Here is a 27,598-nt window from a genome sequence, read left to right as displayed (position 1 = left end):
TTCCATTCTACACAGTTCCAAAATATATCAGTTCAGTTCTGAATTCCTTAGCTGGAAATTTCAGATTCTAAACTTTTTTTGTAAGGCACGGTGATTTTTTTTTCTGTATGCTGAATCAAGTGCTTTCTTGAATTCGGTAAGTGATACTACCATAGGTTTGCTGGTTAACATGCTATGGAGAAATGTTATAGTAAACTTGGAACTTATCGATAGAAGGATATAAAATCTTTGGGAATTGCCTTCCACATACTCAGTACGACAGTAACTACACCCCGCAGACAGGCGCTTGAACAGTATACGTAGGTTTCAGCATTTGAGAGGGGGCACGCAGTGGGGCTCAAAGATACAGGTTGGAATAATCGCAAAATCACTCGACATTTGACTAGAAGCGGTGCCACTATTCGAAGATGCTGACAGGAATGGGTGCACCATGTCCGAATACAGAGCCAAGAAGGAAACCATCGACCAAGACAGATGACAGTACGTGAAGAACGAGCATTCGTCAGAGAGGCACTCAGAGCCCTGAGTTCATCATCATCATCGATCCGACATGCAACTGGAGCTTCAGGACCATTAATAGGTGGCTTACAGAAAGGCGTCTGAACTCACAGCACCTCTTGCAGCGACTAAACTTGACCTCTGTACACCAACACGTCCGTTTCCAGTGATGTCGGGCACATTCGGCCGGGAATCCCATTGACTGCAGTAGAAATGTCTTCAGTGATGAGCCCCGCTTCGAACTGAGCCCCGAACTCAAGCGAAGCGTTTCTGGAGAGCCCCGGACAAATGGTTCAAATGGCTCTGAGCACTGTGGGACTTAACATCTGTGGTCATCAGTCCCCTAGAACTTAGAATTACTTAAACCTAATTAACCTAAGGACATCACACACATCCATGCCCGAGGCAGGTTTCGAACCTGCGACCGTAGCGGTCACGCGGTTCCAGACTGAAGCGCCTAGAACCGCACGGCCACAACGGCCGGCAGCCCCGAACAATGGTTGGATACCAACACGAATGTTCCCACCATAAGGCCCTGGAACGGAATACCTAACAGCTGTTTTGTTTAACCTTTAAATCTAAACTGGGTGGAAGGGCTGATACAACAAAGTGAATGGGTTAATTAATTAAGCAAAACAATCTCCCTTAAAATTTGACAAGGGCCACTCGGGCAAGATTATTTAAGAGATGTTCGTTACATAAATCTAAAGCAAGTTAGTAAATAACTTTAACAAACAACCTTAGTCAAGACGCATTGTTTAAGACTCTTTCAATTAACATTACATGTAGACCACAATTTCCCACCAAAATTGATAACAGCCACTGAGGCTGAATTTGACCATAACTTTAACAAACAACACTAATTAAGACACATTATTTAAGACCTTTTCAATTAACATTACATGTAGCTCACGATTTTGCGCCAAAATTGACAGAAGCCACTAAGGCTGAATTTAACAATAACTTCAACAAACAATTCTAGTTAATACAGATTATTTAAGACCTTTTCAATTAACGTTACATGTAGCCCACGATTTTCCACCAAAATTGACAGAAGCCACTGAGGCTGAATTTAACCATAACTTTAACAAACAATTCTAGCTAAGACACAGTATTTAAGACCTTTTCAATTAAAACTCACATTACATGTAAAATAACATTTGACACACAGCCTCAACTTTAAAAGGCATACTTAAAACATAACTTGGTCAGCCTTACAGGGCGACCCCGAAATTATTCAAATGCCTGTTGTCTTGTAGATGGACTTTTAGGGTATAGAAAGTTACAACTTTGTACAATGATAAATGTGTAACAGTAGAAGCAAGGTCCAAGCTTGTAAGATCGAAGTTTAACCACGAACAGTGGAACCGACTGAGAGAAGTAATACTTAACGTCGAACCAAGACGTGGCTCCGTTTGCAGCCCCACGTCGAGTAGGCATCAAAATGTGAACCAAGCAGACGCCACCGAAGAGGAACACACGAGCCCGTAAGCCAAACTTGTAATCTAAAGGGACGCTCTGGGCTTCGGTTGCCCGATGCCCCAGCTCACTGAAACACAAACTATACCTGACAACAGAAGGCAGAAAAACCTTTCCTAACCTTAACATTTAAGACTGACCAGCAAATATCTCTATAAAGTCAAGGGTAAACAACAACTAATTTGACTAGGAAGTACTTCCTTTAACTGAAACAGTACTTGATAAACAAACTCTAAGAGTGGGAAATGAACTCGCTCACGAGAACCGGTACTCACTAGAACTTAATGACACACATCTAAAAATACATCAGCATTATGCGGAAGCAGAGCACATGCTTAGTAGGAGGCCTCATATGAAATGGAACAAGCATAACATCACACGTCGTGCAACGACTTACTGTACCAAGGGCGATCACAATCACAGCAAACTAAGCGCTCTTAGTAATTAACGTACTTAACTGGGTGTCTTAATGCTGGCGCGATTTTGCGAAGATGCCAGACCATCACTTCGCAAGACCATAACAGCGTGTCCCTCCAAGGAAGCGGGCACATCCACAGCTCACGAGGTTGCCGGAGAATGCACAGCGCCAGCCAACTACCGCCGACTCCAGTACAATCACGTGGCAACTGCTGCCCGGCCTCAGGCATGCCGTCTTCGCTCCTGTCCGCCCGCCAATCGCCGACACACGCACCGCGTTCCGTTCTCACAGCGTTGTGCCTTCTCCTCCCTATAAGCGGTCAGCACTCCCTTATATCTCGAGCCGGCCTAAGCACAAAGACAAATCCCTGCACTAGGAAATCAATCGTACTCATGTCAAAGATACTATTGGCGCCAGTCCCGGCCACGGCTCAGGCTCCACAAACAGGAGTGATGGTCCAGGGTGCTATTTAGTTTCGTAGCAGGCTCCATTTGTTTGTCATCCGCGGCACCGTTACACTGCAGCGGTAGCCTGACGACATTCCGAGCACCTTTTTGTTGCCCTTCGTGGCAGGTCACCCTGGGCTTACATTTCAGCTAACGGCGAGAAATTCTATTGCTTGTCTTTGTGCTTGCCAAACCCTACCTCGAGCGGCAAGGTCGCCGGATCTCTCCCGAGTTGAGAACATTTGCAGCATTGTGGGCAGTGCTCTCCAACCACCTCGTGATTTTTACTATCAGTGACACTATTTGGGCATAATTTCGTACAATATCCCTCTGAAGCACATCCAACAACTCTATGAATCAATTCCAAGCGGAATAACTGCTTTCATAAGGGCCACAGGTGAACCAAAGTATTGTTGACTTGCTCTATTTGTGAAGCTCTTTGAAAAAAACATCCAGTTATTCTGAAAAATATAATCATTTGTTTCTCTGTACATATACATCACATCTACCGATTTCCGTCCAATTCGGATAATTTCTTATTTATTATTTAATTATAATTTTTTGTCTTGGAGTGTATAAAGAGTCATCGTCAACTCCAGGTTCCGTATTTTGACTTAAATCTTTCACTGTTCCGTCAAATCCTTTTTTTTTACTCTCGCATCCACACGGAGTCGATATTGTTATCATAGTAATTGGCATGGGTAATTTAAGGGGTGTTTTGATGCTCTTCCTGTCTTCACCCCGTTACGCACCTAGAGGCAATATACACTCCTGGAAATTGAAATAAGAACACCGTGAATTCATTGTCCCAGGAAGGGGAAACTTTATTGACACATTCCTGGGGTCAGATACATCACATGATCACACTGACAGAACCACAGGCACATAGACACAAGCAACAGAGCATGCACAATGTCGGCACTAGTACAGTGTATATCCACCTTTCGCAGTAATGCAGGCTGCTATTCTCCCATGGAGACGATCGTAGAGATGCTGGATGTAGTCCTGTGGAACGGCTTGCCATGCCATTTCCACCTGGCGCCTCAGTTGGACCAGCGTTCGTGCTGGACGTGCAGACCGCGTGAGACGACGCTTCATCCAGTCCCAAACATGCTCAATGGGGGACAGATCCGGAGATCTTGCTGGCCAGGGTAGTTGACTTACACCTTCTAGAGCATGTTGGGTGGCACGGGATACATGCGGACGTGCATTGTCCTGTTGCAACAGCAAGTTCCCTTGCCGGTCTAGGAATGGTAGAACGATGGGTTCGATGACGGTTTGGATGTACCGTGCACTATTCAGTGTCCCCTCGACGATCACCAGTGGTGTACGGCCAGTGTAGGAGATCGCTCCCCACACCATGATGCCGGGTGTTGGCCCTGTGTGCCTCGGTCGTATGCAGTCCTGATTGTGGCGCTCACCTGCACGGCGCCAAACACGCATACGACCATCATTGGCACCAAGGCAGAAGCGACTCTCATCGCTGAAGACGACACGTCTCCATTCGTCCCTCCATTCACGCCTGTCGCGACACCACTGGAGGCGGGCTGCACGATGTTGGGGCGTGAGCGGAAGACGGCCTAACGGTGTGCGGGACCGTAGCCCAGCTTCATGGAGACGGTTGCGAATGGTCCTCGCCGATACCCCAGGAGCAACAGTGTCCCTAATTTGCTGGGAAGTGGCGGTGCGGTCCCCTACGGCACTGCGTAGGATCCTACGGTCTTGGCGTGCATCCGTGCGTCGCTGCGGTCCGGTCCCAGGTTGACGGGCACGTGCACCTTCCGCCGACCACTGGCGACAACATCGATGTACTGTGGAGACCTCACGCCCCACGTGTTGAGCAATTCGGCGGTACGTCACCCGGCCTCCCGCATGCCCACTAATACGCCCTCGCTCAAAGTCCGTCAACTGCACATACGGTTCACGTCCACGCTGTCGCGGCATGCTACCAGTGTTAAAGACTGCGATGGAGCTCCGTATGCCACGGCAAACTGGCTGACACTGACGGCGGTGGTGCACAAATGCTGCGCAGCTAGCGCCATTCGACGGCCAACACCGCGGTTCCTGGTGTGTCCGCTGTGCCGTGTGTGTTATCATTGCTTGTACAGCCCTCTCGCAGTGTCCGGAGCAAGTATGGTGGGTCTGACACACCGGTGTCAATGTGTTCTTTTTTCCATTTCCAGGAGTGTATGTGCCCCAACTGTGTGCGAACGTTGTCTAAATGCTTTTGAATCGTGCAACTGAGTCGGGGCTTGGAAACCAGTCCTGTATTCGCCTAGTCAGACGTGGAAACGTGTCCGAATCCCCGAAGCGGCTCTCTAAAACGCTTGGCTCTCCGTGGTGTGTGAGATGTTCACCAAGAATTAGTTTCTGTCGCAAGTGGGAAGTGGGACGCTTCTGGCCGTGAACTGCATTTCTTAAATGCATGATTAATCAATGTTGTCCAAGGCTGCTACGTTTTTCTAAATAATTTATCCTTCATATCAGGAGCAACTGACCAAATCACATTATTCCAGTTTATTGAACAAGATGGATAGGTGGCCCAATTGCGATTCCTGTGTGAATGGTTAATGTGGAACTATGTTATCTACATAGATTGAGTATGATGCTCTAATGTATCTTTATTGAATACTTGTGTGCCCCACCTCAATTCTGTTTCACATTCCCTTCAGAAAACTATTTTTTTTCGAAATGTGACAGCGGAAAGGATACCCATATAATCGAAAACAGGTTCTCCCTTTAGTAGATCTGTTCGTAGGCTGAGTACTGAAGTTATTTTCACAGCAACAGAATTAGTGGAAATGTCACCTCCTCCCACAAAAACTGATTCTGCCCAAGGTTTGCGAGTAGTATGTGTGCTAATATTTTTCAGAAGACTGTTTTCAATAGGTCTAATTTCTAAGTACTATAAACGACAATATAACTTCAATCACAAACAGACAATTAACCACAAATTCCCTCTACGAACTGATCTGAGTATTGAAACTGGCAGATTAAAACTGTGTGCCAGACCGTGACTCGAACTCGAGATCTTTCTCTCTCATATCAGTGCAAGTTCCACTGCCGAGTGAAAACGTCATTCTGCAAACATCCCCCAGGCTGTGGCTAAGCAATGTCTCCGCAATGTCTTTTCTTCCAGGAGTGTTAATCCTGCAAGTTTCGCAGAGGAACTTCTGTGAAGTTTGACAGATATGAGACGAGATATTGGCGGAATCAGAGCTGTGAGAAGAGGTCTTGTGTCGTGATAGGTAGATCAGCCGCTAGAACATTTACCCACGGAAGACGTTGCTCAGTGGTTATAATCTGCGAGGTAGTTTCATATCAGCGCACGCTTCGCTGCAGAGTGAAAATTTCCTTCTGATCTGTGTATTGTTCGTCAAGTAATGTCAATTTTTAAAAAAATTTCTTGGTGGAATGTTGCTTCTGAATATATTTACCTCACAATTAATGTGTATTCCATGCTGCTTTCAATAAAATTTGTTTCTCCGGATGTCCTACTGTTGTTTCATTTTTAATGGCCGTTTAAGTGCCAGAACCATTCAGATTCTTAACTGAAGAGATTTCATGATGAGCTCTTCCTATTTGTGAGCGTTACGGCACACTAATCGTATTACACCACAACAATATTTTGTTGTTGGTATTGTTTCCCGTTCTTCGTTGCAGTTACGTTTTCGTTGAAATGTAATTGGGGATTCATTCTTTTCTAAAGCCTAGTCTCAGGTTGCTAGTACCAAGAGCAATAACGTATCAAACTTTTGTATTCACATTTAGCTTGAAGTATGGTTTAAAAACCTCTAATTTATTGTAATGCTGAGAACTGCAGTGTGTGATCCATTTGCGTGTATTATCACGCTGCAAAAGAACAATATATGCATATCCTATTAATAAATCCATTCTGCATAACGAGATGCATATGCGGTGAAATATAGGGAAGATTATTCATATCATACTGCATTTGCAGATCCATTAGCAAATTCAGGTCATGGAGATGAGCTCATGAAAACTGGCACCAATAGTCGACATCTGGCAGCCATAACATTCGTAATGATTTCCTATGCAGGGAACCGTCTCATGTCAAACAAATGCACGTACAAATATAGATCGAGTGGCGTGTTGTGGTGACGTAATTGGCGCTATTTTATTAAGGGGAGGTTTACTATCTTTGGCCCGAAAAAAGCATGTTCTTTGAGAAATGTTTTCTCGGGATGTGTTATAGATATCAATGTCAAATTTGGTCAAAATGTTTATTGGCATTTCCTCTATAAACTGGAATTTTTCGACCGGAAATGTCGAAGAGAAAAGGCGGAAGTGCCGTCGGAATGAAACAAAATTTCGATGTAGACCTCCACGCGCTGTATGACACAGGTCAGCCGGCTCGTCTGAAATCAAGCTTTTGAGTTGACGTTAGCAAAGATTATAAGATTCTTTAGGAGTTGTACCTCACTTAGGTCATTTGGACCACAGGAAACAAAATGACGGCTATATGAAAAAAATAGGGGTTTTCCATGGCCAAGTAATAATATTTATAGTTGATGGATCGGAATAAAAGTGGTATAAGTCCTATACAATTTAGTTAGCTTCGTCGGAAACAAAGAATCATGCCAATCGGTTCAGTATATTTGAAGTTACCATACCGCGCGATAAAAAAAACGTCCTTTCGAGAAAAACGCCCTTGAAGTTTTGACTACATATAAATGCAATATTATGCAACGTACGTTCAATCTGCTATTGCGGGTCCATAAACTAGTCCTTCCTCTTTCTGACAGAGGGCGTTCTGCTCGATCTGGGCCATCCTGTGCTGCTCCAAAGCCGCTCGCATGACCGGTGACAAGCGGTTTTCGGCCGCTCGAATCCGGTGGTCGTCTGAATGCTTGGTGAACTTCGTCGAATAGAGTCCCAGGGTGACGTCTAGCGTTGTCATGGTACTCAGAATTGCTGAATACCCTTCGTTGAAGCTGCTCACTGCCATGAAATTCGCAATGTCCACAGTTTTTGCACTAGAATGCAAATGCATAGGGGCTAACTTCCAAACACACGCGTTCAAACCTTCATTTGAATTTTGTGTTTCATCCCAAGCAGCGGTACAATAACTAGTCTTCCGAAAGAAAAAACTTGTCCATGTAAAGGCCGATTTCAGGGAGGTGCATTATTTTGTTCAACTGCGAATAACAAACATTTCCGTTCCGTATTCGGAAAAACCGTTTCAGGGGTGGATTCTAAACACTTTTATGGATACAAAAGTGCATTTAAAAAGATGGATTTTTTTGAACCAAAAGATAGCAAACTTCCCCTTAAGGACTAGAAAGGATTCTTCCGGTTTCCAGGAACTGATTACAGTATTCCATTATCTGAAAGAACCAATAGTAGATACTTACTATGGCTATTCTCACTCATATCACATCATATTCTGGGTTAACTAATATTAACATAGAAGTTTTTGACCTGAAGAAAGAGGTCACACACGGTGTCCATCAGCCCATCCCATATGCTTTGGAATACACATCGTGACTTGATTGTACACTCTTTCCCTTATGACCCTCATTCCAGAAATAAAATGTCATACAGATGGAAGAGCACAGGACAAAATTACGATTTAACCGAAAACTAAAAATTCATATGACACCTCACTACTTCATTTCGAATCTGTTATTGGTGACATGACTAAAGTAAAAACCAAAATTATCCTTTGTGCTAAACGTATCCGAACTACTGTGTATTATTATCAACGTACAACTAAAACTACCAGAAATAAACAAACCTGCGTTAGGACCAAGCTTTACTGCATGCAAGCTTCAGGACGAACAATATATTGAGCATTACTGTTGTTAAGAGCAACTACTGTGAGAAGATGGGACACGTTTCTTCCCAAACAAGACGTACAGTGCATACTGTCTACTGTTATTCTGTTGTCAGATACTTCAGTGAATAGGCTAAGAAATCAGTTACTCTCTAACAAGCCACAGCAGACCACGTGTCCTTTGTGCCGAAATGGAAAACGTACCTATACAACCTTCATTCTCTGTAACACCTAGGAAGTTTGTTAGTTGGTTGATGTTATGTACTACATTCTGGAAAGTAAAAATTTTCATGTACTTTTATCGTAATACCGGTACCTATTCTGACGTGATGAACTCCTTACCGTATTTAAAAATTTTGTACTTGATTTTAAGTTAGAATTTTAAGATTTTTATAAGTTTTTAAAGCAATATTACACGGGAAATATCTGGGGAATGTACGTGGAAAATGTTGGAAGAGCCAAATTTCACATTAATTCGTAAAACAAAAAAGAAAGACTTAAAGGAACTATTGTAGTTCTTTTTATATAGAAGTTATTTTTATCCAAAAGACTGAAAAGTTATTCTGATACCACAGAAATACTTTGCCCATCCCATCACTGCAAAAACGAGATAAATTAGAAACCTTATGATTTATTAACGGACGTTCTATGTGCCATAACAGGAAACTGACTGGTGCTAATTGCGAAGGCATGAATGGCTAGAATCCCTCGCAGGACAGGTTCAGCCGCCTAACTGAAAGCGTTTCTCCTGATCTTCGCGCCCGCACGCACCTTTGCTTCGCGACGTATGAATGCAGTGTAAGTGTATCTAATGAAAGGGTTCGAATTAATTCCAGGACATTGGCGCATAGACTGGTGATCAGGGGCTGTACGCCACCACCCCTCCCGTCCCCTCTGCCATAAAAAGAGACAGAAAATTGTCAAAAACGCGCGGCGTACCAGGGCACTCACCACGGAGGTGCTGGCCTCACCCGACGCTGTGTAACTTCGATGATCTGACGTGAACCACTTATCCACCTTGCCACGGTCGTTCAGGTTCAGCAGCTGAAACAGAGCCAGTCTTCCAAATGAAGTAACCCGTGGCATACATCGGCCATGGTCTTTCCTCTTTTGTATACATTGATTTTTCAATTCTTCTCTTTCACGTTGATTTCAAGGAAAATACGTACAAGAACAATAAATCAGTATTGGGCCTTCAACTTAATAAAAAGGAACTTAGTATTGTTACTGAGAGTGGGAATGGAAAACCATACACGATACTTGTAACGAAAGATACCTGAAAATCATAGAGAAATTATATATTTATAATGTTACACGGATCTTTAGCGGCCGAAACCTGTAATTTATAATTTAAATTGTGAGTGATAATGCCGGAAAATCAAGTCTTTTTTTTCCTTTCAGAACACATCGCTTTTACACACTCATAAATGCATTGTGTATCAGTCACTATCACGACTGCTATTATTGTTATTAGCAACAGCAACAGCAGAGTAGTAGTAATTGTAGTAGTTGTAGCACACTGACGGAGAAAACAATCGTGACACCAAGAAATAAGGAATTCTTCTAGGCAACGTTTTTAAGTGGTTAACATTACAATATTAGAGCAATGTAAGTGCTAGATACGGCACCGCAAATGTGATACGTATGTACATTAGTAATTGATGTAAATGACCAAGGCCGGCCGGTGTGGGCGAGCGGTTCTAGGCGCTTCAGTCTGGAACCGCACGACCGCTACGGTCGCAGGTTAGAATCCTGCCTCGAGGATGGATGTGTGAGATGTCCTTAGGTTGGTTAGGTTTAAGTAGTTCTAAGTTCTAGAGGACTGATGACCTCAGATGTTAAGTCCCATAGTGCTCACAGCCATTTCAACCATTTTGTAAGCGGCCAAAATGTTTAATGCAAGCACTTAAACGTGCGTGCGTTGTGTTGTACAGGTGCTGAATGTCAGTTAGTGGCATGGAGTTCCAGACCTCTGGCATTTTGTCTATCAATGCAAGGACGGATAAAGCTGTTTGTGGAATATGCAGAAGTTGTCGCCCTTTGACGTCCCATATGTGCTTGATTGATCTGGTGATCTAGCGGACCAAGGAAACATGTCGACACTCTGTACATAATGTTGGGTTACAACAGCAGTATATGAACAAGCGTTATCCTGTTGAAAAGCACCACCTGGAATACTACTCATTAACGGCAGCACAACAGGTCTGATCACCAGATTGGCGTACAGATCTGCAGTCAGGGTGCGTAGGATAACCACAGAATCAGCTTTCGTCAGAAAACTCAACAGGACTTCACTCTGCCCTCCAATGAGCTCTGCCCTGACAGCACCGAAGTTGCCAATGGCGGTGGTTTGGTGTAAGTGTAATGTACGCTACAGGGGTGTGGCTCCGAGTTGTCCCTGAAGTAAGCGATTTGTAAAAATTTGTTGTTGTCATTGTGGTGCCGCGGGCTGCTCAAATTTGTACTGCAGATGCAATACAATGTTCCATAGCAAATCGCCGACACCAGGGACTTTCCCCTCGGTAGCACCACGTGACAGTCCGGATCCTGGTCTTCTTCCGACCGTACATTCTCGTGATCACCGCTGCCACCAATCATGCACAGTGGCTACATTTCTGCCAAATCTTTTTGCAGTATCGCAGAAGAAACATCCAGATTTCGTAGCCCTATTACACGAACTGATTCAAACTCTATAACTGCGTCTTTGTCGCCTTAGAGGTATTCTTGACCAACATCAACTCAGTACGTTTGCAAAGCACTGACGTGTGAATTTCAGAGTAACCATGTAAGTGTAGATGTAGATTTCAAAGATAACGAACATTCCCGACCGTTGTAGCGTGTATTTAAAGCTAATCTGATTTGCATCCTCAAAATGGCGCTACTAACGCCACTGTTATGCAACTGCCAAGAAATTTGCATAGGCATTAGCTTTCAGTTGCCTGTCAACTTTCGTTCACGTCGCACAACTCCATCTTGTTGCCACGATTTTTTTCCGTTATTCTCGTACTACTAGAAGCGCCGGAGTTAACGCTATTTCTTCTTGGTCAGTACTGACATTTGATACATACTAATCGCTGGCCGCAGTGGCCGAGCGGTTCTAGGCGCTTCAGTCAGGAACCGCGCGACCGCTACGGTTGCAGGTTGGAATCCTGCCTCGAGCATGGATGTGTGTGATGTCATTAGGTTAGTTAGGTTTAAGTAGTTCTAAGTTCTAGGGGACTGATGACCTCAGATGTTAGGTCCCAAAGTTCTCAGAGCCATTTTTTGATACTAATCATTACTAATTATAGCAATAATTTTTAAATTTTTTTGGTATCATTTCTTTATGGTTGTTCGATTGCAGAACTATCATTGCAAGTAGACACAGCCATTAAAGATGTGGGAGCATGAGTGCAATTGCCAGTGAGGTAGGTGCTTGAGGAGTGATGGAGATAGGCCATCAAACAAACATCATTAGAACAATAAAAGTATTTTTAAAATACAAAACTATTGCTCTAATTAAGTAACAAGATAGAGATTGTTGCCCGAAAGTTTACAACACAGTTAATTTATAAATTCCAGCTAGTGTCCAGTTAGCTTCCTTTTACAACCAACCAAGTGTGGACGGGACTCATCCCGGTAGTACTGGACGCGCTAACCTACAGGACGTTGCTCAGATACTGCAAACACTAATACTTCTAATACATGTGACTAGAACACATTTAACAAGCGAACGATAACCAACCCATAGAAGTGGGCTACACTCCAAAGATTCACAGGGTCACACAGTGCATTGCCCGCACCAAGATATACAGGGTGTTACAAAAAGGTACGGCCAAACTTTCAGGAAACATTCTTCACACACAAATAAAGAAAAGATGTTATGTGGACATGTGTCCGGAAACGTTTAATTTCCATGCTAGAGCTCATTTTAGTTTCGTCAGTATGTACCCTATTTCCTCGATTCACCGCCATGATTTCATACGGGATACTCTACCTGTGCTGCTAGAACATGTGCCCTTACAAGTACGACACAACATGTGGTTCATGCACGATGGAGCTCCTGCACATTTCAGTCGAAGTGTTCGTACGCTTCTCAACAACAGATTCGGTGACCGATGGATTGGTAGAGGCGGACCAATTCCATGGCCTCCACACTCTCCTGACCTCAACCCTCTTGACTTTCGTTTATGGGGGCATTTGAAAGCTCTTGTCTACGCAAACCCGGTACCAAATGTAGAGACCCTTCGTGCTCGTATTGTGGACGGTTGTGATACAATACGCCATTCTCCAGGGCTGTATCAGCGCATCAGGGATTCCATGCAACGGAGGGTGGATGCATGTATCCTCGCTAACGGAGGACATTTTGAACATTTCCTGTTACAAAGTGTTTGAAGTCACGCAGGTACGTTCTGTTGCTGTGTGTTTCCATTCCATGATTAATGTGATTTGAAGAGAAGCAGTAAAATGAACTCTAACATGGAAAGTAAGCGTTTCCGGACACGTGTCCACATAACATATTTTCTTTCTTTGTGTGTGAGGAATGTTTCCCGAAAATTTGGCCGTACCTTTCTGTAACACCCTGTATGTTTAAAATAACTTTTCACAATACTAGTAAATAATTTAAACCCCACAAATAAAAATAAGTGAAAACAATAATACTTATATTTAAGGTCAGTAGCTACTAACTCTCGAATCATAAACCAACAACAGCATGTCCCAGAAAACCTCGTACAACCGTAATGCCGCTAGGTTGAAATTTACAAGAAACAGTGCTTATGATGCATGCCTAATCGAACAGAACTAAACAGGAGGTACAGCATCGACCAGGACAAGTTACACTGAGGTGAAAAAAGTCATGGGATACCTCCTAATATCGTGTCGGATCTCCTTATGTGTGTGTGGCAGCGGTACACAAAGGAACCTTCGTCACTCACCATAAGATGGCTGTTGTAGTATGGATATAGATGAAGATGTAGGTTTTATTAACATTCGTCATATTTAAATTACTACCATTTTTAAGACAATTTTATTTTTAAGATAAGTAAATTTTCAAGATAATTTATAAAGATCAGTACATAAAGCCTAAATCCTACATACAATTTAACTAGATCCGCAAATATGACAAAAATGGCTTTTAAGACTCTAGTCATATCGAAAATAATACTAATAAGAAAGAATATTTTAGAACAAGTATCCCTCTTCAATTGTCTAATATATGATATTAGTTTTAACTGTAACGGAGACACTGAGAAAAAGGCTAATAAATATCAAGGTACATGCGGAAACATTGGAAGCGCTTTGGGAGGAAAAATAAGCTGTGACAGGGAAACGAAGAGAACCATCGGAAGAAAGCTTCTATCGGAGCACAAAGTGGTTGTGGGATATAGCTGACAGTGAGAGAACAGTACCAGAAAAAAATAAAAAATAAACATTGCTAGTGGGAGAAGAGTAAACAGACGAAGAAAGTGGAAGTGGGTGAGAGCCAGTGATAATGAGAGACAGAGTATGCGACAATAACAACGAGAGTAGAGAGAAATAACGACAGTAAGAAAAGATAGTAGCAGTAGGAAAGAAGGAATGATGTAAGAGGGGCCAAAAGAAAGACACTGGCAGTGAGAGTAGACTGTAGTAGTAGGACAGAACGAAATTTCTGTGGCTGTGATACAGTAGGCAATGACAGAGAGACACGAAGAGATAATGACGACGAACTGGGCGCAATACGTACTGAGACACGGCAACTGGGAGTGGATGGGTATGAGCCACTTACAGTGATACAATATTGGATGTGAGTTACAGTTAGGGGAGCTTGTGGGAGTTCGAGGTGACTTGCAAGTCACAAAAAGCTGAGATAGTTTCGCAAGCCACATTTTTAGGAAAGCTTTTAAAGGTGTTGATGAAGATAAAATGAGCTAGCTGGTACTCAGTTTTCAGTCAGACACTTTCAAATAAAGAGGAACATATTCGCTTTTTTGTGCTCCGATAGGAACATTTCCCTGCTTATACAGTTATGGCTGTATCTGTTCGTGTTTATGGTACCGCATCATTTACCACAACAGGGTATGTAAGGGACTGTAGTAAAATGGATGCAAGAAGGAATGTAACAATAAGATCAGGTTTAAAAATCTTTTCAGGTGATGACAACATACACTACTGGCCATTAAAATTGCTACACGACTACGATGACGTGCTACAGACGCGAAATTTAACCGACAGGAAGAAGATGCAGTGATATGCAAATGATTAGCTTTCCAGAGCATTCACACAAGGTTGGCGCCGGTGGCGACACCTACAACGTGCTGACATGAGGGAAGTTTTCAACCGATTTCTCATACACAAACAGCAGTTGACCGGCGTTGCCTGGTGAAACGTTGTTGTGATGCCTCGAGTAAGGAGGACAAATGCGTACCATCACGTTTCCGACTTTGATCAAGGTCGGATTTTAGCCTATCGCAATTGCCGTTTATCGTATCGCGACATTGCTGCTCGCTTTGGTCGATATGCAATGACTGTTAGCAGAGTATGGAATCGGAGAGGTTCAAGAGGGTAATAGGGAACGCCGTGCTGGATCCCAACGGCCTCGTATCACTGGCAGTCGAGATGACTGGCATCTTATCCGCATGGCTGTAACGGATTGTGCAGCCACGTCTCGATACCTGAGTCAACAGATGGGGACGTTTGCAAGACAACAACCATCTGCACGAACTATTCGACGACGTCTGCAGCAGCATGGACTATCAGCTCGGAGACCCTTGACACTGCATCACAGACAGGAGCGCCTGCGATGGTGTACTCAACGACGAACCTGGCTGCACGAATGGCAAAACGTCATTTTATCGGATGAATCCAGGTTCTGTTTACAGCATCATGATGATCGCATCCGTGTTTGGCGACATCGCGGTGAACGCACGTTGGCAGCGTGTATTCGTCATCGCCATACTGGCGTATCACCCGGCTTGATGGTATGGGGTGCCATTGGTTACACGTCTCGGTCACCTCTTGTTCACATTGACGGCAGTTTCAACAGTGGACGTTACATTTCAGATGTGTTACGACCTGTGGCTCCACCCTCCATTCGATGCCTGCGAAACCCTACATTTCAGCAGGATAATGCACGACCGCATGTTGCAGGTCCTGTACGGGCCTTTCTGAATACAGAAAATGTTCGACTGCTGCCTTGACCAGCACATTCTCCAGACCTCTTACCAATTGAAAACATCTGGTCAATGGCGGCCGAGCAACTGGCCCGTCACAATACGCCAATCACTACTCTTGATGAACTGTGGTATGGTGTTGAAGCTGCATGGGCAGCTGTACCTGTACATGCCATCCAAGCTCTGTTTCACTCAATGCTCAGGCGTATCAAGGCCGTTATTACGGCCAGAGGTGGTTGTTCTGGGTACTGATTTCTCAGGATCTATATACCCAAATTGCGTGAAAATGTAATTACATGTCAGTTCTAGTATAATATATTTGTCCAATGAATACCCGTTTATCATACGCATTTCTCCTTGGTGTAGCAAGTTTAATGGCCAGTAGTGTAGAATAAAATAGAGCGAATGGGAGGAACGTGATGATAGGATGGTGGCAAAAAGAAAAATGAGTTATCGGCCGACTGGAAATAAGGGAACGATGTAGACTTCGTCAGGGATGCATAGATGACAGAGACTGGAATGACTGTTAATAATTGGAAGGGGATGATGATAATGATGATGATGTTAAGTAGCTGTTACGTAAAACGGTCCGACCTAAGGTGAGAACATGGATTCTCTAATCGACCAGGTTAAATGAGTTAATAAAAATAGCACTATTTTTAAACATGTGACTAATCTTGCCTCCTAGAGGTAAACTGGTATCATGAACCGGGGAAATTATTTTCAGCATTTGCCTCATAATTGGACTTGCCCGCAGTCACAGCGAACAAGATGAAAACACCTCAGCTCTCCCTGTTTCGCTAGCAGTGTGCACAGTACTAAGTCTACGAACTTGCGGAATACGAGTTGTACAGACATTTGGATTCATGCATGGTTGTTGTTGTTGTGGTCTTCAGTCCTGAGACTGGTTTGATGCAGCTCTCCATGCTACTCTATCCTGTGCAAGCTTTTTCATCTCCCAGTACCTACTGCAACCTACATCCTTCTGAATCTGCTTAGCGTATTCATCTCTTGGTCTCCCCCTACGGTTTTTACCCTCCACGCTGCCCTCCAATACTAAATTGGTGATCCCTTGATGCCTCAGAACATGTCCTACCAACCGATCCCCTCTTCTGGTCAAGTTGTGCCACAAACTTCTCTTCTCCCCAATCCTATTCAATACTTCCTCATTAGTTATGTGATCTACCCATCTAATCTTCAGCATTCTTCTGTAGCACCACATTTCGAAAGCTTATATTCGCTTCTTGTCCAAACTATTTATCGTCCATGTTTCACTTCCATACATGGCTACACTCCATACGAATACTTTCAGAAATGACTTCCTGACACTTAAATCAATACTGGATGTTAACAAATTTCTCTTCTTCAGAAACGCTTTCCTTGCCATCATCATGTAATCATACAGTAAAGCTGCATGCCCTCGGGAAAAATTACGGCTGTAGTTTCCCCTTGCTTTCAGCCGTTCGCAGTACCAGCACAGCAAGGCCGTTTTGGTTATTGTTACAAGGCCAGATCAGTCAATCATCCAGACTGTTGCCCTTGCAACTACTGAAAAGGCTGCTGCCCCTCTTCAGGAACCACACGTTTGTCTGGCCTCTCAACAGATACCCCTCCGTTGTGGTTGCACCTACGGTACGGCTATCTGTATCGCTGGTACCACGGTATAATGTAGTGAAGTTGTGAGCGCACAGCAGCTGCGGCCTGTTCAGCAGTGGCGCGGTGTTGCGATGCGCAGGTGCGACGCGGTGGACGCGGTGTCGGTGCTGGCGTGGTCGGAGGGCCGCCAGGAGCAGGTGTGGAGCGCGTGCGGCGCCGGCCTGCACCAGCCGCCGCTGCAGCAGCCCCTCATGTCCAGCGGGCCGCGCCTCACCCTGGAGCTGCGCGCCAGGGGCTCCGGTGGCGTCGGCTTCCAGGCCAGATACACCTTCGTCAACAGTCAGTGAGAAACAGCCGACCTCATTTGGTTGTTCTGCATGCAAAGAACCAAAGAACGAACGCTATGCTGCGAGTCACGATAGATGGCAGTTCGCGCGGGACGAGGCATACGCAGGGACTGCATTGTTGACAGTTCCAAGCGGTACACCTAAACTCGCACTTCGAGCTTGAGGAAAGCATGTATCATGCGTATCATGTATCATGTCTCTCGCTTGCTTATGTACGAGGGTTGGAACTTTAATAGTGGCAACTATTTATTTACAGCTCGTACAAAATAGATCCTTGTTTCAAAGTTTAAATGAGCTTTAAACTAGTCATCAGCATTGTTTATAATTCGTTGCCAGCGATGTGGAAGTCGTAGGATACTCTTAGCAGCCTGCCGCTGTGGCCGAGCGGTTCTAGGCGCTTCAGTCCGGAACCGCGCTGCTGCTACGGTCGCAGGTTCGTATCCTGCCTCGTGCGTGGATGTGTGTGACAGCCGTAGGTTGATTAGGTTTAAGTAGTAGTAAGTCTAGGAAACTGATGACGTCAGATGTTAAGTCGCATAGTGCTTAGAGCCATTTGAACCACTGTTGAACACTTAGTAGTGCCAGTTGTGTTGACAGTTCGAGCGGCGCGGTCTATTGCCCGACGAATTTGTAGCAGTTCTGAAGCGAACGTAGTGAAGTGTTTCCATCAGTTTAGAAACCGAGTTGAACTTACAGGGGCTTAAGTTAGGGGAGTGCAGTAGGTGGTATAGCTCTTAACAGCCCCATCAGTCATACAAATCAGTAACAGCTTGCACTGTACGTGCTTGAGCATTGTCTTGCAAAATTATGGTCAGGTCCTGCAGAAAGTATCATCATTTCTGTCTCTATGCTGTTCATTTTTGGAACACAACTTACTACCAGCCTAGAGACAGAAGTGCTGACACTTTCTGCAGGACCTGACCATCTTGTTGCAGGACGATGCTCAATCACGTACAGTGCAAGCTGTTACTGATTTGTTTAACCGATGGGGCTGCTAAGTGCTATACCACCTACTGCGCTCCCCTGACTTAAGCTCTCGTGAGTTGAACTCGATTTCTAAACTAAAGAAAACACTACACTGCAATCGCTTCAGAACTTCTACAAATTCGTCGGGCAATAGACCGCGCCTCTCGAACTGTCAACACAAGTGGCACTGCTAAGTGTTCAAAAATGGTTCAAATAGCTTTAAGCACTGTGCGACTTAACATCTGAGGTCATCAGTTTCCTAGACTTAGAACTACCTAAACCTAACCAGCCTAAGGACATCACACACATCTGCACCCAAGGCAGGATTCAAACCTGCGACCGTAGCAGCAGCGCGGTTCCGGACTGAAGCGCCTAGAACCTCTCGGCGACAGCGGCCCGCTCCTAAGAGTATCCTACGACTTCCACATCTTTGGCGACGGGTTATACACAATGCTGGTGACCACTTTGAAGTTCAGTAAAACTTTGAAACACGTATCTATTTTGTGAGAGCCGTAAATAAATAGTTGCCACTATTAAAGTTCCAATCCTCGTACAATTTATCGCTTACCATCACCATAATCGATAACAACTCGCAACAAATAGAGTAAAAATTCATTACATAACTATCTACGATCTCGTTTAACATTAGCACTGGCTAAGACATTCACAGCAGAGTGCTCGTAACATTGCTGTGTGCTCATTGGCTGTTGGGGAATGCGTCACGTAGGAGCGTAGAACAGACCTAAAGTCGAGCGCCGTGCTTCGTGGCTCCAACTATAATGTCCAATAACTATGCTGCCCAATCAGCGCACTTGGTCAGATGCGCGAAGTTCATCCAACTAATCAGATCGATGTGGACGGGCTTCACAGCTCACAAAGAGGAAGTTACCCAAGTGAACTTTTTTAAAAATCACGAACGTTTCCAAGTGCATCTTCATGTCAATCCTCACACCAAGACGCCTTACCCTCCATCTCTCGCCACCGTCCCTTTACCACAAACTTCTCTCCAAACTATTTTTTCTCCATGATGTTCGGATCTTTCTCATAATTATACTTCATCCTCAGTATCAACCACCGGCTAGAGACTGAAGTAGAATTCATTTTTGAAGAGCGTTTTATGCCGTTCATTCGTGGTACACGTTTAGTGCTCATCTTTCCGCTGTAATTATAACCACTTAAGTATTGCTTGGAACGGAAAACATTCTGCTAAACCTAGCACATTGACGAACAGATTTAAGAATTCCGTAGATAATTTCTCGTGAAACTCTAGCTCCTGAGTGGGCTGTAATTTCTAAGGACAGCTAAGACCAAGAAGTTACATTTTGATCAAATTGCACTGACCTTCCACGAAATTTTCCAGTCCATCATCCATCGCCATTGCCATCACGCTTTGTGGCACCTTGGAAACAAGTGACACTTCACTCCCTTTGTAACTTGCTTGAGTCGGTTCCGTAACTCCGCTCTGCAAAGAAGGGTGATGCTGGCATATTTTTAGCATAGTAACGTAAAGATTCCGCCCATGTCGCGAGTGGAATTGTTGATATACTGTGCTGATTTTCGAAATCTTTAAATCACAAGTCTCTTTTTCCCATCTAAACCTGTATAGTTAGCATTATTCCTGTTCACTGAGTCCCTGAAGTATATGAAATATGAGAGATGACTCAAAGTTACATGTAATTATTATTCGAAAAGGCAGTGAGATTGGATGTTGACCCCTTCTTTAGTCTGCCAAGTACAGCCACCATGAGTCTTTTACTCTGCAAGCAAGTGTGAGCTTTACGAAACTTGGAAACATAAAGACTCTGTCTGAAATATATACTTTTCTCTCCAACACTGAAAAGAGACTTTGAAGAGGACTTCAGAAAAGTGTATGGATCTTGATCCAATGGTAACAGGACAATAGCGTGGACCACAGTCCTTTCACAATGAGAGGAGGCGCCTCAATCGTCTGCCCTATTGTACCAAATGCAAGCAAACAAAGTAACTCTGATACTGTTCGTGGATTTGATATTATGATTAGCATGTTCATGTGCTCAAAATATTGACCATGCTCGCTTATAAACGTTATAATGCCATTTCATGCAGACAATATTGCATGTTTAATCACATGTGGACTTACCGCAGTGCAAGACCATGTTGCACCTTTTTCCTATGTCTTCGGGAGCTATCGCTACGTTTTCGTAAACCTTTTAATTTAAATGTGGTGAGCTTAGAGGCTGATCGATCGTAAGATGAGGAAATCTACTGTTACGGAAGTCAGTCAAGAATGGGGGGGGGGGGGGACAGATGTCGACGGCGGTACTACATGCATTGTCTTTTGTACAGTGGAATGATTTCTAATAACAGCAGCAAGGTATCCACTAAGAACTGTACATATACATTATATGCCTATTTAAATTCGCATCAGTAAAACGCATCCATGAATACAGTTCTTGAAGAGCCGCACCAGAAACTTAAAAGTCAAGGTCATTTTTTATCACTTTCTTTTAGCCACCACGAGTGTTGAACTCACAGCAGTGCACGCTGCGTAAACTGATTCGCCACTGGTCTGTAAGCGATTCATCTACTGTACACATAACCTTGAATACAAATGTCTCATAACTTTTCAGTTATTGTTGACGTAATTCGGAGAACTGTAACCGATTTAGAAAGTCATTGTCTTTTAGCTGTTAAGGGAGCGAAATGAGAAGTTTCAGATGCATTGGAAGGTAGTACCCGCAGAATCTTCCTTTGACAGATTCCAGTTGCGCAACCTCGTAGTGATATGTGGACTGTGTGTTACCTCTCTTAAAATATTAGTTGTATTTCTCTCGACCGTTGCTATTCGTCTTCGTTACTGGTTTTTATTCTTCACTTTAATTTTATTTTTTATTTACGCTTTAAGTTCCATGGGACCAAATTGAGGAGCAAATCTCCAAGGTGATGGAACGTGTCACTACATGAAATTACAACACAAAAGTAATAACAGATAAAAATAAAATATTAATAAACCCGAAAAATGTCAAGCAATACGTTTAAGTAAACGCAATCAACAATACAACAAGAATCAGCTTCATTTTTCTAGAAATTCCTCGACAGAATACAAGGACTTACCCATGAGGAAACCAGTTTCAATTAGAAAGCGCGTGGGTAACTGCTAAGATATTTGATTCTAATGGTAGCTTATTGAAAATGCATGCAGCAGTATACTCCACACCTTTCTGCATAAGAGTTAAGGAAGTCTGATCCAAAAGCGGGTTTGATTTCTACCGAGTATTAACTGAGTGAAAGTCGCTTATTTACGGGAATAAGCTAATATTGTTAACAAGAAATGACAGTAAGGAATATATATATATATATATATATATATATATATATATATATATATATATAGAGAGAGAGAGAGAGAGAGAGAGAGAGAGAGAGAGAGAGTGAGCAGGGGCAATGTGAAAACACCCAGACTCGTGAACAGGGCTCGACAAGAGGTTCGTGAACTTACATCACTTATTGCCCCAAAACGCCCTTTTCTGTGTCAAAAATATCCTTTAAGAATGGGGAGAGTTACCCCAGAATATAATACCATAAATATAATACCATACGACAAAGCGAATGAAAATAATAAAAGTAGACTAATTTTCGTGTCGAACGATCATTCACTTCAGATACCGTTCGAATAGTAAAAATGGCAGCATTAAGTCTTTGAACAAGATCCTGAACGTGGGCTTTCCATGACAGTTTACAATTTATCTGAACACCTGGAAATTTGAACTGTTCAGTTCCACTAATCATATGCACATTCTGTGAAATTAAAACGTCAGATTTTATTGAATTCTGTGTTAGAAACCGTAAAAACTGAGTCTTACTGTGATTTAGCGTTAGTTTATTTTCTACAAGCCGTTATCTTATGTCATGAACTGCACTATTTGAAATCCAGCCAATGTTGCACACAACATCCTTTACTCCCTAGCGTCATCAGCAATCATAAATATTTTAATGTTACCTGTGATACTAGAGGGCAGCACATCATTTATATAAATAAGTAACAGGAGTGTCCTCAACACTGATGCTTGGGGCACCCCCCTCCCCCCCACATGACCGCACCCCACTTAGACCACACATCACGGCCATTCTCAACCATGTGAATTCTGACCTTTTGCTACCTGTTGCTAAAGTAAGAGGTGAATCAATTGTGAACTACTCGCCGTATTCCGTAATGGTCCAACTTCTGGAGCAATTTTTTTTGTGATAACGCAATAAAACGCCTTAGTTAAATCAAAAAAATACGCCTAGCGTTCGAAACCTTTTGTTTAACCCATCCCGTACCTCACAGAGAAAAAAGAATATAGGATTTTCAGTTGTTAAACGACTTCTAAAGCAGAACTGTACATTCGATAGCAAATCGTGTGATATAAAATGATCAATAATCCTTACATACACAGTCTTTTCAATAACTTTAGCAACCACTGACGGCATAGAAATAGGTCTAAGATCATCTACATGATCCCTTTCTCCCGTTTTATAAAGCGGCTTCACTACGGGGTACTTTAATCGTTCAGGAAACTGACCATTCCTAAAGGAAAAATTACAAATATGGCTAAATACAGGGCTAGATGTGCAGCACAGTACTTTAATATTCTGCTAGGCACTCCATCATATCCATCAGAGTCCTTACTCTTCAGTGATTTAATTATTGACTCAATCTGCCCCTTCTCTGTACCACAGAGGGGTATTTCAGACGTCTGCCTTGGAAAGGAATTTGCCAAGAAAGTTATATGATTTCCTGTAGAAACTAAATTTTTATTTGATTCAGGAGCAATGCTCAGAAAATGATTGTTAAATACTGTACATATATCTGATTTATCAGTAACAGAAATATTTTCACTACGAACTGACTTTATATCGTCGACCTTCTGCTGCTGACCACACACTTCCTATACAACTGACCATATGGGTTTAACTTTATCGTGTGAATTAGCTATTCTATTTGCATACCAGATACTCTTTGCCTACCAAATAACATTTTAGGCACCTTACAGTACTGTTTGTAATGGGCTACTGTAGGTTGATTTTTACTACTTCTAATATTCTGATATAATTCCCACTTCGTTCTACATATCGTTATCCCACTAGTCGGCCACCCAGGCTGTCTTTTACTGCTAGTACCCCGTTTAGAACGTACTAATGGAAAGCAACTCTCAAAGAGCATGATAAATGTACTGTATTAAGGAAAGCAACATCCCGCCACTGTTGTTCCTTGACGAGGTGTGAGAAACACTCTATTGCCATTGGATTAACTTTCCTACATAGTTTGCAATTGTATGTGACATTTGTTTGAGTACAAAAGCGTTTTAGTGTTAAAATTTGTGCATCATGGTCTGAAAGGCTATTCACCATTTTACTAACAGAATTCACATCCAGTAATGAAGAATGAGTAAAATTATTGTCTGCGGCTCTGATACTGTTTCCTTGCACCCTAGTTGGAAAAAACACAGTCTGCAGTAGATCATATGAATTTACGAGAGCTACCAACATCCTTTTCCTTGCATCACCATATACAAAATTTATATTGAAGTCACCACGTATAACTAATTTCTGGTAGTTCCTAGAAAGTGAATCAAGAACCCTCTCTAGCTTAAGCAGAAATGCTCTGAAGTCAGAGTTAGGGTACCTATAAACAACAACAATTAGAAGTTTAGTTTCACTAAATTCAACTGCCCCTGCACAACATTCAAATATCTGTTCACTGCAGTGCCATGATACGTCTATGGACTCAAATGGAATACTGTTTTTTACATACGTGGCCACTCCCCCACCCTGGAAGAAACTCCTTGAAAAACAGCCATCTAATCTGTATCCTGGTAAAGGGAGCCTCTGAATTGTAAAATTATTTAATAGATGTTTAGATAAACCAATAATTTCAGAGTCAACATCTACAAGCAGTTCACTAACTTTATCTCAAATACCTCTTATATTTTGATGAGATATGCTAAATCCTTCTCTACTTGGAAACATGGAAACATGACGAACTCTGAAGATGAGCCCTTAGTTAGAGGGACTTCCTTTAAGGAAGTATACCTGTCAGCTGACTTCAATCTATAAAAGGTGCAACTCTTAAACCAAGTACTACAGAATTTTTTCCATGAGTGATCCCACCACCACCCACTACACTGTCACCTTTAAGCTTTGCCAGCAGCTTCTTCCCAAACCTATCGAGGTGTAGGCCATGCCTAGTGAAACCCGATCTACTGATGGACTCAACTGGCACCACTGAAATGTGACCCATGTCCTCTGCCATCAGTGCCCTCTCTAGCCCCATGTTAACGCCCCTAACAGCCGCATTAAGATGAGGCCGGTTATGACGCTGAAACAGTTGCACGAAATGCACATTAGTGTCACCAGTTTGAGTAGCTATCTTTAGCTGGTCACCACCAACATCATATTCCCTTTCCCTATTAAGACCCCTGCTCCACCCACTATCACTAGCTGATCCTCCTTCGTAAGATTCCTACATAACTCCTCTATGCTGTCAGTCACCTGAGCCTACCCTGCACTAGGCTTCACAATGCTGGTGACCTGGTACTCACTCCCCAACACTTCCTGCAACTGCTGGTCCACACCTCTATCGAGCTAACTACCTAGCAGCAGAACCTTCTTCTTTCTGATAGACTTTGCAACTGACCAAGGCCTCCTAACTGTTGAGGACTACTGCATGTTCCCTACACCTACGGCTACAAGAACCTCCTTTTCACTCAACTCTGACAGCTGGTCAAATTTGTTGCATAAACCCAAAGTATAAGTATCTGAATACCTCCTCCTCCTATCTGCCTTCTTGCCAAACATTCAGTTTCTGTAATTTATCACGACATTTGCAAACAAGATTCAAGAGGGCTTGGTACAAGTAGGATATCTTTCTCCACTTTCTCGACTATGGCATACACTGTGAAAATCTAACTGGCTTCATGAGCGAGCAGTCTATTCGCTAGAACAGTAGATCACTGATGAATACCTGAAGTGTGCAGATAGATACATAAAATGTATTTGAGTTAGTGTTGGTTTAGAGTTTGCACTCTATGGCATACATATGTGGGATCCCTTCCGGTGACAGTGGAAGTGTAATTTGGGAAGCTATTATTTTGCATTCACAGTTACTGAAAGATCGCAACACCAAAAACATTTAATTTGAAGTAATGAAATTTCGGGAAAACAATTCTGTAGGAAAGATTCTTAAGTGATTAACACCGCAAGATCACAGGTTAACGTGCGAGCAAAGAAATTGCAAATATGATATGCGGGTACATTAATGAATGGTGTAACTACCAGAATTTGAACGCAAGCATGCAAACTTGAATGCATTGTGTTGTGCAGGTGCCGGATGTCCGTTTGTGGGATTGAGTTCCATGCTTGTTCCACATGGTCGGTGAGTACAGAGATGGTTAACGCTGTTTGTGGATGACGCTATAGTTTTCGTCCGATGATGTCCCACATGTGCTCAATTGGAGATAGATCTGATGATCCAGCAGGTCAAGGCAGCATGTCATGTTGGGTTACAATAGCGGTTTGTGAGTGAGTACTGTTCTGTTGGAATTCACCCGTTGGAATGCTGCACATGAATCGCAACACTACAGGTCGAATCACCAGACTGGCATACAATTTTGCGGTCATGGTGAGCAGGATAACCACAAGAGTGCTCCTGCTGTCTTACAAAATCGCACTTCCGACTATAGCTCCAGGGCTAGGTCTACTGTGTCTTTACGCAGACAGATTGCGTGCAGATCCTCAGCTGGCCTCCTCCTAACAACCACAAGGACACCACTAGCACAGAGACTGAACCAATTTTCATCAGAAAACACAACCCTCGCCTCCAGTGAGCTCTCGCTTCACACCATTGAAGTAGCAGATGATAGTTGTTTGGGGCCAGTGAAGTGAACGCGGCAGGGTGCCTGACTAAGATCTGTTCTTGAAGTAACCGATCTATAACAGTTCTTTGTGTCACTTTGGTTTCAACTGATGATCAGATTGCTGCTGCAGATGCAGTACGGTAACACAAAGCCATGTGACCAGTCTATCAGCAATTTCAAGGGGCCGTACTGAGCCCAGTGGTCTTGAAATTGCAAATTCTCGTGACCACTGCTGCCGTAAGTCATGTACAGAGGCTACGATCCTACAAAGTCTTTCTGCAATATTGCAATAGAAACATCCAGCCCTCTCCTAGCTCTGTTACACGACCTTGTTCAAACTCCGTGAGATGTTTATAAGGGTCTACTTGTCCCATAAAAAAGACGTTCTTGACTAACATCAATTCGCAATGCCCAATCTGAAAGGTAACTAATGTTAACGACCGTTACCAAAAGCGTGAATTTATAACAAATCTTATTTGCATACTAATAGTGGTGCTACTAGCGCCACTGTTATGCGACTGGCGAGAAATCTGAATCGACTCATTTTTCAAATGTAGAACTACGCCTACAAACTTTCGTTTACGTCGCACAACTCCTTCTTTGGTTCAAATGGTTCTGAGCACTACGGGACTTAGCATCTGAGGTCATCAGTCCCCTAGACTTAGAACTACTTAAACCGAACTAACCTAAGAACAGCACACACATCCATGCCCGAGGCAGGATTCGAACCTGCCACCGTAGCAGCAGCGCGCTGCCCAACCGAAGCGCCTAGAAACGCTCGGCCGCAACGGCAGGCTCCTTATTTGGTTGCGATATTTTTCCGTCAGTGTATTTCCTCATGTACTACCCTGGTTATTTCGTTAAATTAGCCATCGTATATGGTGTGTGCATTTGGACGTCTATCACACCACTCGGGTTATTATTTGTATCTAATATTAGAAGTGTTGTTCCTGAGATATAAAGTTTTCCGCCCGATTACAAAGCTACCTTCGTACGCCTTTCCCAATACCACAGAAAAAGTGTATTGCTCCATTAAGGGAA

The 27,598-nt window shown here is 43.2% G+C and overlaps 1 protein-coding gene across 1 annotated transcript in view; it reads left to right on the top strand.

Moving 5' to 3' along the window:
- LOC124595860 (suppressor of lurcher protein 1-like) overlaps positions 1 to 27,598 on the top strand; it is a 660,754-nt gene that overhangs the window by 584,968 nt on the left and 48,188 nt on the right. The window contains exon 10 of the mRNA XM_047134767.1: positions 17,507 to 17,706. Within this exon, the coding sequence (XP_046990723.1) occupies positions 17,507 to 17,706 (200 nt within the window). The remainder of the gene's footprint in view (positions 1 to 17,506; positions 17,707 to 27,598) is intronic.

Source organism: Schistocerca americana, chromosome 2 (assembly GCF_021461395.2).
Source record: "Schistocerca americana isolate TAMUIC-IGC-003095 chromosome 2, iqSchAmer2.1, whole genome shotgun sequence".
Taxonomy (NCBI): domain Eukaryota; kingdom Metazoa; phylum Arthropoda; class Insecta; order Orthoptera; family Acrididae; genus Schistocerca; species Schistocerca americana.
Note: the sequence above shows the minus strand (reverse complement) of the source record. Positions and strands in the feature narration are given on the sequence as shown.